The sequence below is a fragment of the Quercus suber genome, unplaced genomic scaffold (genome assembly GCF_002906115.3).
Source record: "Quercus suber isolate HL8 unplaced genomic scaffold, Cork oak 2.0 scaffold_326, whole genome shotgun sequence".
Classification (NCBI taxonomy): Eukaryota; Viridiplantae; Streptophyta; class Magnoliopsida; order Fagales; family Fagaceae; genus Quercus; species Quercus suber.
This window is the reverse complement of record NW_027069779.1, coordinates 621,296-632,588: the sequence shown is the minus strand read 5'-3', so window position 1 is coordinate 632,588 and position 11,293 is coordinate 621,296. Positions and strand designations below refer to the sequence as shown.

The 11,293-nt window shown below is 34.4% G+C and overlaps 1 protein-coding gene across 1 annotated transcript; it reads left to right on the top strand.

Annotated features, from left to right (window-relative positions):
* Positions 1–9,624: 9,624 nt before the first annotated feature.
* On the top strand, positions 9,625–11,293 carry LOC111990575 (phenylacetaldehyde reductase). The gene is made up of 3 exons (XM_065783032.1): positions 9,625–9,806; positions 10,499–10,691; positions 10,879–11,293. Exons 1-3 carry the CDS (start codon positions 9,653–9,655, stop codon positions 11,021–11,023), a joined length of 492 nt encoding a protein of 163 aa, XP_065639104.1. The 5' UTR covers positions 9,625–9,652; the 3' UTR covers positions 11,024–11,293.

Genomic DNA, 11,293 nt, shown 5'->3' with positions numbered 1-11,293 from the left:
AATAGTGTCCTTTTTATTCAAAGCATCACAAACATGAGCAAAAAGACATTTCAAATTATCCATGATAACAAGGGTCAAGGATCAGCTCTTAGATCAAAAGATCTAAAACAGAAGAGCTACCCGCTCTGATATCACTTGTTAGAAATTTAGACCCCTTAACCCAACCAGATTAACCTAGTTAATTAGCCAAGTGATTAACTTGGTCAAATTATGCAGTTCTAGGTTATCACAAACATACAATCATATCAAGAATGTAAAGCAGCAGAAATATAAAAGACACAATGATATGATCACCTAGGAAACCACATAGTAAAAACCTGAGGAGGATTTGACCTAACTATCCTCAAGGTAAACTTGAATCTACTATGAAAGAATTAAAGTTCATACAAAAGGACTTACAAGCTCCCCGCTTGACTTCCTAATGCTACCCACCAGTAGAACTTACTGACACGACTACGTGCAAGCTCCGAATCTACAAACTCTTTCTTTCTTGGATTCTCCAATCAGCTACAAGCACCCACGCTTGTTATTCTTTAAGCTCCAATGACAACAACCGTGTTGATCATCAAGATGTTGATATAATCTCTACCTTGAAAACCCTAAGTTTATTTGAAGGAAAGCTCCTCAAAGATCTCATAAGAGATTCACACAAACCGCAAATATGAGCAACAAAGACTTAGAGATGTTTGAGTGCAAAACCCTAGATACAAAAGAGGCACTCTCTTCTCTCTCTCAAAAGTCCTCAAAAATGTGGCTTAGGGTTTCCTTTATATAGTGGGAGAAGTAGATCTAAAACCCCAATCCTTAACGGGCTTAAACTGCTGTTTGGGCCGACTTAAAATTCTGTAGATACGATTTTTGATTGATCGAGCTTGTTCTTCGATCGATCGAACCAGGCAGAATATGAAGTCTTTTTCCTGTAGCTTGTATGTTCTTAAATCTCGACTTGAATCACCTTAAGCATTGTCTAATAAAACCTATAGACTCTAGTATCTATATCTAGATAAGTTTGTGTTCACGATTTGCCAATTGTTCTAAACATTTATAACCTAACATACCCAATATACCTAAGCCCTTCAAACTCCTACTCTAACAAGGCTTCTCGGAACTGTGTCTTGTCTAGCTTTCCGGATCCCGCAACAAGCTCCATGTTACATTTGTCATCCTTAACTTCTTCCAATGCTTCCCAGCAACACCAAAACCTCACTTGACACTCTGAAAAGGTGTGGTAAGTGTTTGGGCTATCAACCTCTCAATGGTACAGAAATGGAGAGGTAGGAGTTGAGAAAATTCCACAAGTAAAATGTGTAAAAGATTCTGGGTATAACAATCTCTAACTCTTAAGGTGTTTGGCTAGGGTTTTTTCTCAAAAGCACTCCTCAACTTTTGTGGTAATGTAGGTATATATAGTGTGGGTACAGAAAGTGTGTATCAGATAGTACAACCTGGCAAAACAAAATGTCTTGCGAGTGTCTTACAGGAAAAACTTACCCGCGAGGTACTCACAAAACACAGCTGTCGTCATCTGTCCTGGCTCTTCACATTCCAGTCATGTGCAGGACACATGGCTCACTTCGCGGGATGCTTAGTGGCGAGCTACCTATGAGAACTCCTCAGTCTTCAATTGTTTGAGTCTTCACACACATTCTGTCTATCACACAACCCTTATAATCAAATCCTACATTAAATACAGGGTAAAAAGATTGAATGAAATTACAATAAAATTTGGCACAGAATAAAAGCCAACAAAACACATAGTTGTAAATTACAATTTTACAATCTCCCCCTTTAGCTATTTCATGACAAAACCCCTAAAACAAACTCTGAACTTAAATGTGAGTTTGGGAACAGTGGCAAAACTCACTCACACCTAATCTAGAAGCTGTGAAGCACTTGCACGTATATACATGTAACCTGAAACACTTACACACAAACAAAGCTTTCATTAAGCTCAAGATAAGTTGAACACAAGGTACGTATATGAGCAAGTAAAGTGCGATCAAATTTGTAAACACTATAAAACATGTAAGCATATCTTGATCAAACAAAAATAGTCATTAAAGAATGACTACAATGAACATTTAGTTAGTAAATGCTCATCCGGACACGTAATGCAATTAAGAACAATCCCACGGATCAATTGCATGTCCAACACTCAACCAATGCAAAATACACTAAGTATTTACATCTAGGATACAAAATCCTATTAGGGTACAAGAGTGAGGTACTTAAGACATATTATCAATATCTTAAAAGTACAAAAAAATGCTACAAAGCAGTAAGGTAAACAGAACAATTGAATATAAACTAAAATTAAAAAAATTAAAAAAAAAAAAACAGAGTATTAAANTATATATATATATTTATAGATTTATTTATTTGATAGAAGCCCGTATATTTTATTATGGATCTTTACAAATATATGTTACAACACTTACAAGTTTATAAGTTAAAAAAAATAATAATAATAAAAGAGTAAAGGATTTGCCATAAACTGAACATTAGGCCTAACCTTGGGATGGTAACAATAGACCCAACATCATTGTTTAGCTTTCATGGTTTTTTCATGGTTATTATACCTTCTACTCTTTCAAGCATTTACTAGAGATCACATTCATTGCTAGAACCAGTGGAATAAAGTTGCAGCCAAGTTTCAGCTATCAAGTGCACTAAAGATCAAAGATGTGAACTAGAGGTTTATGTTGGAGCAGATCCACATCAAAGAAGTTTGAGGAGTTCTGAGCTAGATTGGATAATCTTAGTTTTTTTTTTTTTTTTTTTTTAATACAAGATAAAAATTCTACTCTAGCTTAATTTATGTGTATTATGTGTGTGAAACTCCCTTCTGGAGACTTAAACCCTAACCCTTACTCCCTCACATCTCATAAGCATTTATACTTATGGAGTGATCATCGCAAAAAGGCTGTGTGGTGGTAGATTGGATAATCTTAGTTAAGTTTACTACAAATGGTATATTCCTGACTGTAAACTTTTATTTGATATAGTGGATTTTTCTCTTGGGATCATACCCCCAAGTTTTTTATATCTTGAAACTAGATTGTTTTATTGGTTTTCTAGAGTCATCATATCTTGTGTTATTTATATTTTCTACTACGTGATATGTGTGATGAATGTTTAACCTAGATCTACATAATTGACCTAAGTAACAACTTGGATATTAAAGTAGGTTAAACAAACTAAGTTTTCAGGGGTCTAAAAACTTACAAAAAATATTGCTATAATTTGGCAGTGAAGCCACTTGGCACAACCACAACTTAGAAAACATTGCTACAATTTAGTGAACTCTCTTGGTGCAGCCACAACTTTTAATTTCTAAAACTTTGATGCATGTTGCATCTTTTGTTAAAACACTTATTGTTATTTTTTCTAAAAAAATTGATAAGAACAAATAAGTTGTTATATCTATCAACTAAAACTTAGATACATATTGCATGTTTTGTTAAAACACTTATTGTTACTTTATTTAAAGAAATTGATAATAATAAATAAGTTTTGTCTCTATCAACTGAAATTTAGATGCATGTTGCATGTTTTGTTAAAACACTTATTATTATTTTATCTAAAATGCATGTTGCATATTATATTAAAACACTTATTGTTATATAAGAACAAATAAGTTGTTATCTCTATCAACTGAAACTTAGATGCATGTTGCATGTTTTGTTCAAACTTCAAACACTTTTTGTTATTTTATCTAAAGAAATTGATAAGAACATATAAATTTTTGTCTCTATCTAAAAAATTGTTTTTATCCAAAATTTGCTGTAATTTGGTGAAGCCACTTGGCGCAACCATAGCTTAGAAAAATTGCTACAATTTAGTCAAGACACTTGATGCAACCATGGCTTCTAAGCCTAACTTTTATTATATAGTATATAATATGATATGATGATTTAAAAAAAAAAAAAAAAAAAAAAAAGAGAAGAAAAAAGGAATCTTTTTATGGGCAAAGCTTAGGTCCAATTGCTCTAGGGACAGAGCTACTTGTGGTCCAAGTGGCTATTCTCACTAATTAATAAAAGTTGAGTTTAGAGGTTGTGGTTGTGTCAAGTGACTACTCTTATTATTAGTAAATTAATCATATATTTTTTGTTAAGATATATTTCCTCAGATTTAAAAACTATTTAATTTTAGTAAAACTTTATCATTTGAATTTCAACAAATTTAAATTCTATTCAAATTAAAAGAGTATTATAAAAAAATTCTTATTAGGGCAAAAATGTATTAACTCTTTGCAATTAATTAATTAATTACCCAAGTTAATTAATTAGACCAAATTTCATACAATAGCGTGGCAGCCCAAACAAATCACCAAATTATCTAAATGCAATAGAAAATAAATTTAACATAGGTGATTTATTTACGAATGGGGAATACCACTGAGGCAAAACCCCACTGGGTGATTTTAAGGTCATTACTCTCAAGAATCTACTATTATCAATCATAAGCAGTTACAAGTATAATGAATTTTACCAAACCCTTTGGCCTATCCTAAAATACCAATTTACTGTTGAATCTTTACCCCAATATCTAATTGGACTTGTATTATAGCAGCAATCTTTTTGTTAAATGCATGAATCCCAGTACGTGATTAACCAATGATATACGAATCCCAGTACGTGACTAACTCCACCAACTTGAAAAAGATGTTGGCTGCAAAGTTCTTCACTTCATCAACAACGAAGATCAAGAAGCTCTTTGGTTACAAAACCCTTGGAGTAAAGACGCAGTAGTTTCTTCAGAGAGAATGATAAACTAGGGCACTATCTGCATGCGCGACAGCCTTTAAAATAATCTTTATATATGTCTAAGGTTGTAAAAAAAGAAACCCTATACAAATATTTTAGCATGGGCTAGAAATCGGATTTGGAATTTTTGATTTCATAAGTCTTGACAGAAACAGCTTGTGTGGAGCTTCTATCAAGCTTCAACATTAAATCTTGATAGAAAAGATTCTGTCAAGCTTTAATGAACAGCTCTTCTTTATTTTTTTCTTGGTTAGATCCTCATTGCTTTAACACTTGACTTGAACAACATGTTTCTTGAAGTCTTAAACTCATCCTAGATCTACCCAATTATAAGTAAAGTGCATTTTATCAAAGCTTGTAAGGACCAAATTTGGATTCTAAGCCCACTAAGTGGATGGACTTAGGCCCAAGAAACCCAAAACAATGAATTTGTAGAGAATAGGTTGAATACTAAGCCTTAGTTAATCTAATAGACATTACAAGGGATCCAAGTATTGCAATAATTAAACAGAAAAAGAATTAGTATTGAAGATAACTCGTCCTCGGCAAGATCCGAGGTGGTTTATTCTTATATAATCTTTTCAAAGTTGATTACAAACTTTGTTCTAAGATGTTACAGTCTTGTTTTTCCTGAATTTTTCCGATCTGCTTTTCTCGTTACCTCCCTCTCCTTTTATACTCCTTTCCCCTTTCATCCCTATCCTCCACGTGCATACCAGATGGTTGATCTAGATACTTGTCCCATCAACACCTTCCCTCCATTTCCATTTAGCTAAGTTGTAAGGCTGAAATATACTATTCAGGTATCACTTTCATATTAATGCGGCTAGGGAGTTAGGTGCAATGCATTTAATGTGGAGGTAGCAGCTTTTTCCTAAGATATTTTGGGATGTTTTCCTATCTGACGCCTTTGCCATGCTAACCTACACCAACAGATCTTCCTGAAATGTTACCTTAGCTAGCAAATGATCTCTTCGAACTTTAGCTTTGGTCCGTTGAGGATGTATTCATTCTCGGCTCATTCTGCTTTAGTCATTATGGACGAAGCTAACCTCTTTGTTCACCATCATAATCCTTTTTAACCATGATTCTTCCTCCTCGGACAAGACTTTGTCCTCGGATCGGGCCATAAGCCCAACATCCAAACAAATAATGAGTCTAAGGGCCCAACACCCCCACAAAGCCTATTATAAAAAATTTCTAAACTTTCTTCTCAGAAAAATTTTCTAAACTTAAATCCCACACAACCCACAATTTTGTTTTTGTTTTTGTTTTTTTTTTCCCCTCAAGTTGCATGATTTAAAAATAATTTAAAACAAAATTTTAAAATTCTATTCAAACTAAAAGTCTATTATAAAAAAATTTTAAACTTAAATCCTACATAACCCATGCATTTGTTTTAGTTTTTTTTTCCCCTCAAGTTGCATGATTTAATAATAATAATTTAAAACAAATTTAAATTCTATTCAAACTAAAAGTCTATTATAAAAAAAATCTAAACTTAAATCCCACACAGCCCATGCTTTGTTTTTTTTTTTTCCCCCTTAAGCTGCATCTTATTAAATTAATATTTTATTAGGATATTAAGCTACAAAACTTTTGACTAAGCGATAAGATTTAACAATAATTTAATTTAGATAAAGGTTTATCATCTAAGTTTTAAAATTTAAATTTTATTCTAACTAAAAGTCAATTATCAAAAACTGATTGGTACAGGTTTTCCTGCCTACACCAAAAACTAATTGGTGTCTTGGTTTGATGATAAATAGCTATTATCAAGAGTGGATTCCATAGGTTGAAACTCTCTAAAAAAAAAGTCAATTATCAAAATTTTCAGAACTTATATTATTATATCCGAAAAAAAGAAAAAAAAAAGAAAAAAAAAAGGACTTAACAAGAGGCTTATTTAAGTAAACCTCTTTGTGGGGCCAATTTTTATAATTTGTATTATTAAAGGAGTTTTTAGAAAATAAAGTTGAAACCCTAGCTATATATAAGCTAATTAAATTAGTGTTTAACTATAGATATTTTTGTAAGAGGACTTCTTAGCATATTCAAATAGAGAAGGTGAAAGTCTAATATGGGTATGAAACACCCTTGAACATTTAGACCCCCAGATATAGAAATACCAATTCAAGCTTTATATCAAACAATTAATGTGCGGAACATGATAACAAGTTCACAACAGAATTGATAAACAATCTAAGCCAAATAAAAACACATCCACAGTAGTAAATATAAGGCAAAGATAAAGGGAAGGAAGATGCAAACACACGGACAACACACGATGTGTTATCGAAGAGGAAACCGAAGTCTTCGGCGAAAAACCTCTCCGCCGCCCTCCAAGCGGTCAAATAATCCACTAAAGAATGTAGTTGGGATACATGAACAGCAGAAGACCCTCCAAGCCTAATCTACCCAAGTACCTAAGCCCTCCAAGCTTCTTGCTCTAACGAGGTTACGCCGAACCTATTTCTTCTTTAGCTTGCCGGATTCCGCTACTTAACCATAGCATCAACCAATGTATATTGGTTTCTTTCCAAACTGCTTCCCAAAGCACCAAATGGACCTTCTCACAGACGTGGGTGTGGTGAGATAAGGGTTTGGTAAATGACCTCTCAAGGGTACCAAATGGACCTTCTCACAGACGTGGGTGTGGTGAGATAAGGGTTTGGTAAATGACCTCTCAAGGGTATGACAATAGAGAGGAAGAGAGTAGAGGAATTTGTAGAGTCTCTTTAGATGAAGATTGGGGATGAGGCAATCTTGTTTTTCTCTAGGGTTTTCTCTCACAAAATTCTCTTTGGAAGCTTTCACAATATGATGGGTATAAGGGTGTATATATAGTAGGGTGAGAAAGGAATGCAAAACGTCAGTTTTTGCCAAACAGGGCAAGTTGGCGACTTGGTCTCGCGGCTTGTCCAAGTCGCAAGTTCAAGTCGCGACGTAACGACCTGGCCAGACTGGAACTTTTGTCCTGTAACGTGACAGCTGGCGCGACCCTTCAACTTCCCAGTGTGCCTCTCACGTGCCAGCCTTTGGCGACTTGCCAGTCGCGATCCACCCGCGAGCCCTAGCCGCAAGCCTCTGTTTTTCTTGCACACTTTTGAACTTTTCTTCACATCTTCTCACATACTACCCTTACAATTTTCCCACCTAAATACAGGGTTGCTAAGTGCTAAATTACAAGCAAATTGGTCACGGAATAAATCCAATTAAATGGTTGATTAAATTCAACATTACATGTTATGTGAGAAATCCTGTGAAACTCATCTGGAGAAACACCACAAAAAATTATATTCAAAACTTTACTGTTAGCATTAGCTACCGCAAGTGCTGCTTTATCCCAAATGGATTTAGCGGCTTCTGGCCTAGTCCATCCTACTTCTACTGCATCCCAAACAGTATCATCAATTGAACACAAGAATGCCCTCATTCAGACTTTCCAAAAGGTATAGTTACTATCATTAAAATATGGTGAAACATTTAAAAATTGAGACCGGTCCATTTTAAACGAGGTCAAGGATCGCACTAAGGTAATTAAACCACAGCTAGTGCACTTGCTTTGATACCAATTGAAAGTTCGAAAATGTGTTGAAAACACAAGAGCTGTTTAGACCCCTAAATTAAAGTTACGACTCAATAGATTTTACACTAACTTAAAACTAAGTGCAGAATAATGTAAATACGAGCAGATAAACAAACAAGTTACTCTAATCCATAAACTAAACAACACAGTAGTAAAATAGAATGTAAAAGAGTAGGGAAGAAAGATGCAAACACAAGATAACACACCGATATGTTTTCGAAGAGAAAACCGAAGAACTCGGTGAAAAACCTCTCCGTCGCCCTCTAAGCGATAATCGATCCACTAGACAATCAGTTGGGATACATGGGTTAGTAAGAAACCCTCAAAGCCTAATCTACCCGATGTACCTAAATCTTCCAAGATCCTACTCCAACAAGACTTATCGGAACTGTGTCTTGTCTAGCTGTTTGAATCCCGCAACAAGCTCTATGTTGCATCTGCCATCCTTGACTTCTTCTAATGCATTCTAGGAGCACCAAAACCTCACTTGACACTCTAAAAGAGTGTGGTAAGTGTTTGAGCTATCAACCTCTCAATGGTATGAAAATGGAGAGGTAGGAGTTGAGGAAATTCCACAAGCAAATGTGTAGAGTATTGTGGGTATAACAATCTCTAACTCTCAAGGTGTTTGGCTAGGGTTTTCTCTCAGAAGCACTCCTCAACATTTGTGGGTAATGTATAGTGTGGATACAGAAAGTGTGTATTAGATAGTATAGCCTGGCAAAACAGAATGTCTTACGAGTGTCTCACGGGAATGCCTTACCTGCGAGCTACTTGCGAAACACAGCTGTCGCCATCTGTTCTGACTCTTTGCATTCCAGTCATGTGCAAGGCACATGGCTCACTTCGCGGGATGCTTAGTCGTGAGCTACCCACGAGAACTCCTCAGTCTTCAATTGCTTGAATCTTCACACACTCTCTCTCTATCACACAACCCTTACAATCAAATCCCACATCAAATACAAGGTACAAAAGATTGAATAAAATTACAATCAAATTTTGCACGGAATAAAAGCCAACAAAACACATAGTTGTAAATTACAACTTTACACACCTAGTAATTCATTTTATTTGCTAGAATCAGATCAAAAAAATAAAAATAAAAATTCTATGTTTCGATACTTCTAAACATAAATTGTATGGATTCCTGCTCTAAATGAAATGAGACATATAGCGTATTATTATTATTATTATTTGGTCCAACAATTAATTACGTACTGACCAAGAAAGGATCTCTCATTCGAAGTTGGTTTTGTTTAATTTTTTTATTATTGTATTTTTTCAGCTTTGGTATATGTTGTCAAAGACCTTGGCTGAGGAGGCTGCTTGGAAATTTGCTGAAGAGAATGATATTGACTTGGTAGCAATAAACCCAGGCCTTGTTATTGGTCCACTCATAGAGCCAACTCTTGGTTTTAGTCTGGAGACATTTCTAAATCTCGTAAAGGGTATTCTTTGTTCTTTCTACATAAAATTCTAAATATTCAAGTATGTGCTTCATCTCGAAAACCAAAGTTCAACATGATATTAAAAAAATGATCATTTTTTCCTCTGTGCTGCTTCAAGTGTCTCATCTAATTAAGATGGCATCTGACAGTGTCGACATTTAGGCCTTTTGAGATGGCCCAAGTAAGGGAAGTAATGCTGATAAGTACAAATAATTTGTGTATGTCCAATNAAATTCTAAAGCTATTATAAATTTTAACTAATAGAGTCCCAAATATTAGTAAATAGATAAAAATTAATTTTTTATCAAAGAAAAACAGAAAAAAAAAATGCTAAAACTATTATAAATTTTACTAGATAAAGCATATAAACTAATGTAGCAATGAATGAGATTGGTGGACTTCAACCACCGCATTTTTGAATTGTTTTATTGTGTTTAGTGACACAACAGTTCATAAGCTTTATGTGTGGTAAAATTTGTGGTATCTCTAGCATTGCTAAATAAAAAAATTTCTTCATGGGCTGCACTCATGGTTCCTTTTCTCCAACAAACATAAACAAAATGTCTCTCTCATCAAAGCAAAACTTATACCTTGATAAAACCTAAATATAGTAGTAGTACTTGAATAGATATTAGTGGTATTGTAGTATAGACAAAGGTGATTAATTTGTTGTCTTTCTTTCTTACCCTTAGATGCAGGAACTGAAGTATTTCCTGATGGAATGTGTATATTAGTTGATGTTAGAGATGTTGCAAATGCACATATTCAGGCATTTGAGATTCCTGCGGCCAGTGGCAGATATTGTATAGTTGCAAAAGTTATACACTATTTTGAGGTTTTCAAGATATTGCATGGACTTTACCCTACTTTCAATCTACTTGAAAAGTAAGTTACTTGGTTGCATGATACTGAATGTTACTTATTGGTGCCTTTTGTGTAACTTAAAAGTACGACTAAGGTGAAATAAATGTTTCATTTAACAAAAGAATCATAATGATCCGTTTAATTATCACCCATAGCAATTGTTGTGACACATCACTGAATAGTCACTTGTATTTTACATTTTTGGCAGATGTGAAGATGACAAGCCTTTGCTGCCAGCATACAAGATATCCCAAGATAAGGCCAAAAGTTTGGGTATTAGCTTCGTTCCTTTGGAAGTGACTCTTAGGGACACTATGGAAAGCTTTAAGGACTACGGCTTCCTCACTATTTGAATTATGTTACTGAAAGGGAAGTAATGCTGATAAGTACAAATAATTTGTGTATGTCCAATCTTGGCTAGTGTTTGTTGGACTCGAAGGTTCCATTATGTTAAGATGTATGAACTGCAGCTTATCAATAAAGATGTATGAACTGTAATACTTTTATCTTTTTGCATGAACTTATAAATCAAGTTTCACTCAATTTGTAAGGAGACATTGAATTTTAAATTTTAAATTTTCTGGAGACATTGAGATAAAAATTCAAGTCCCCTGTTCCAATAA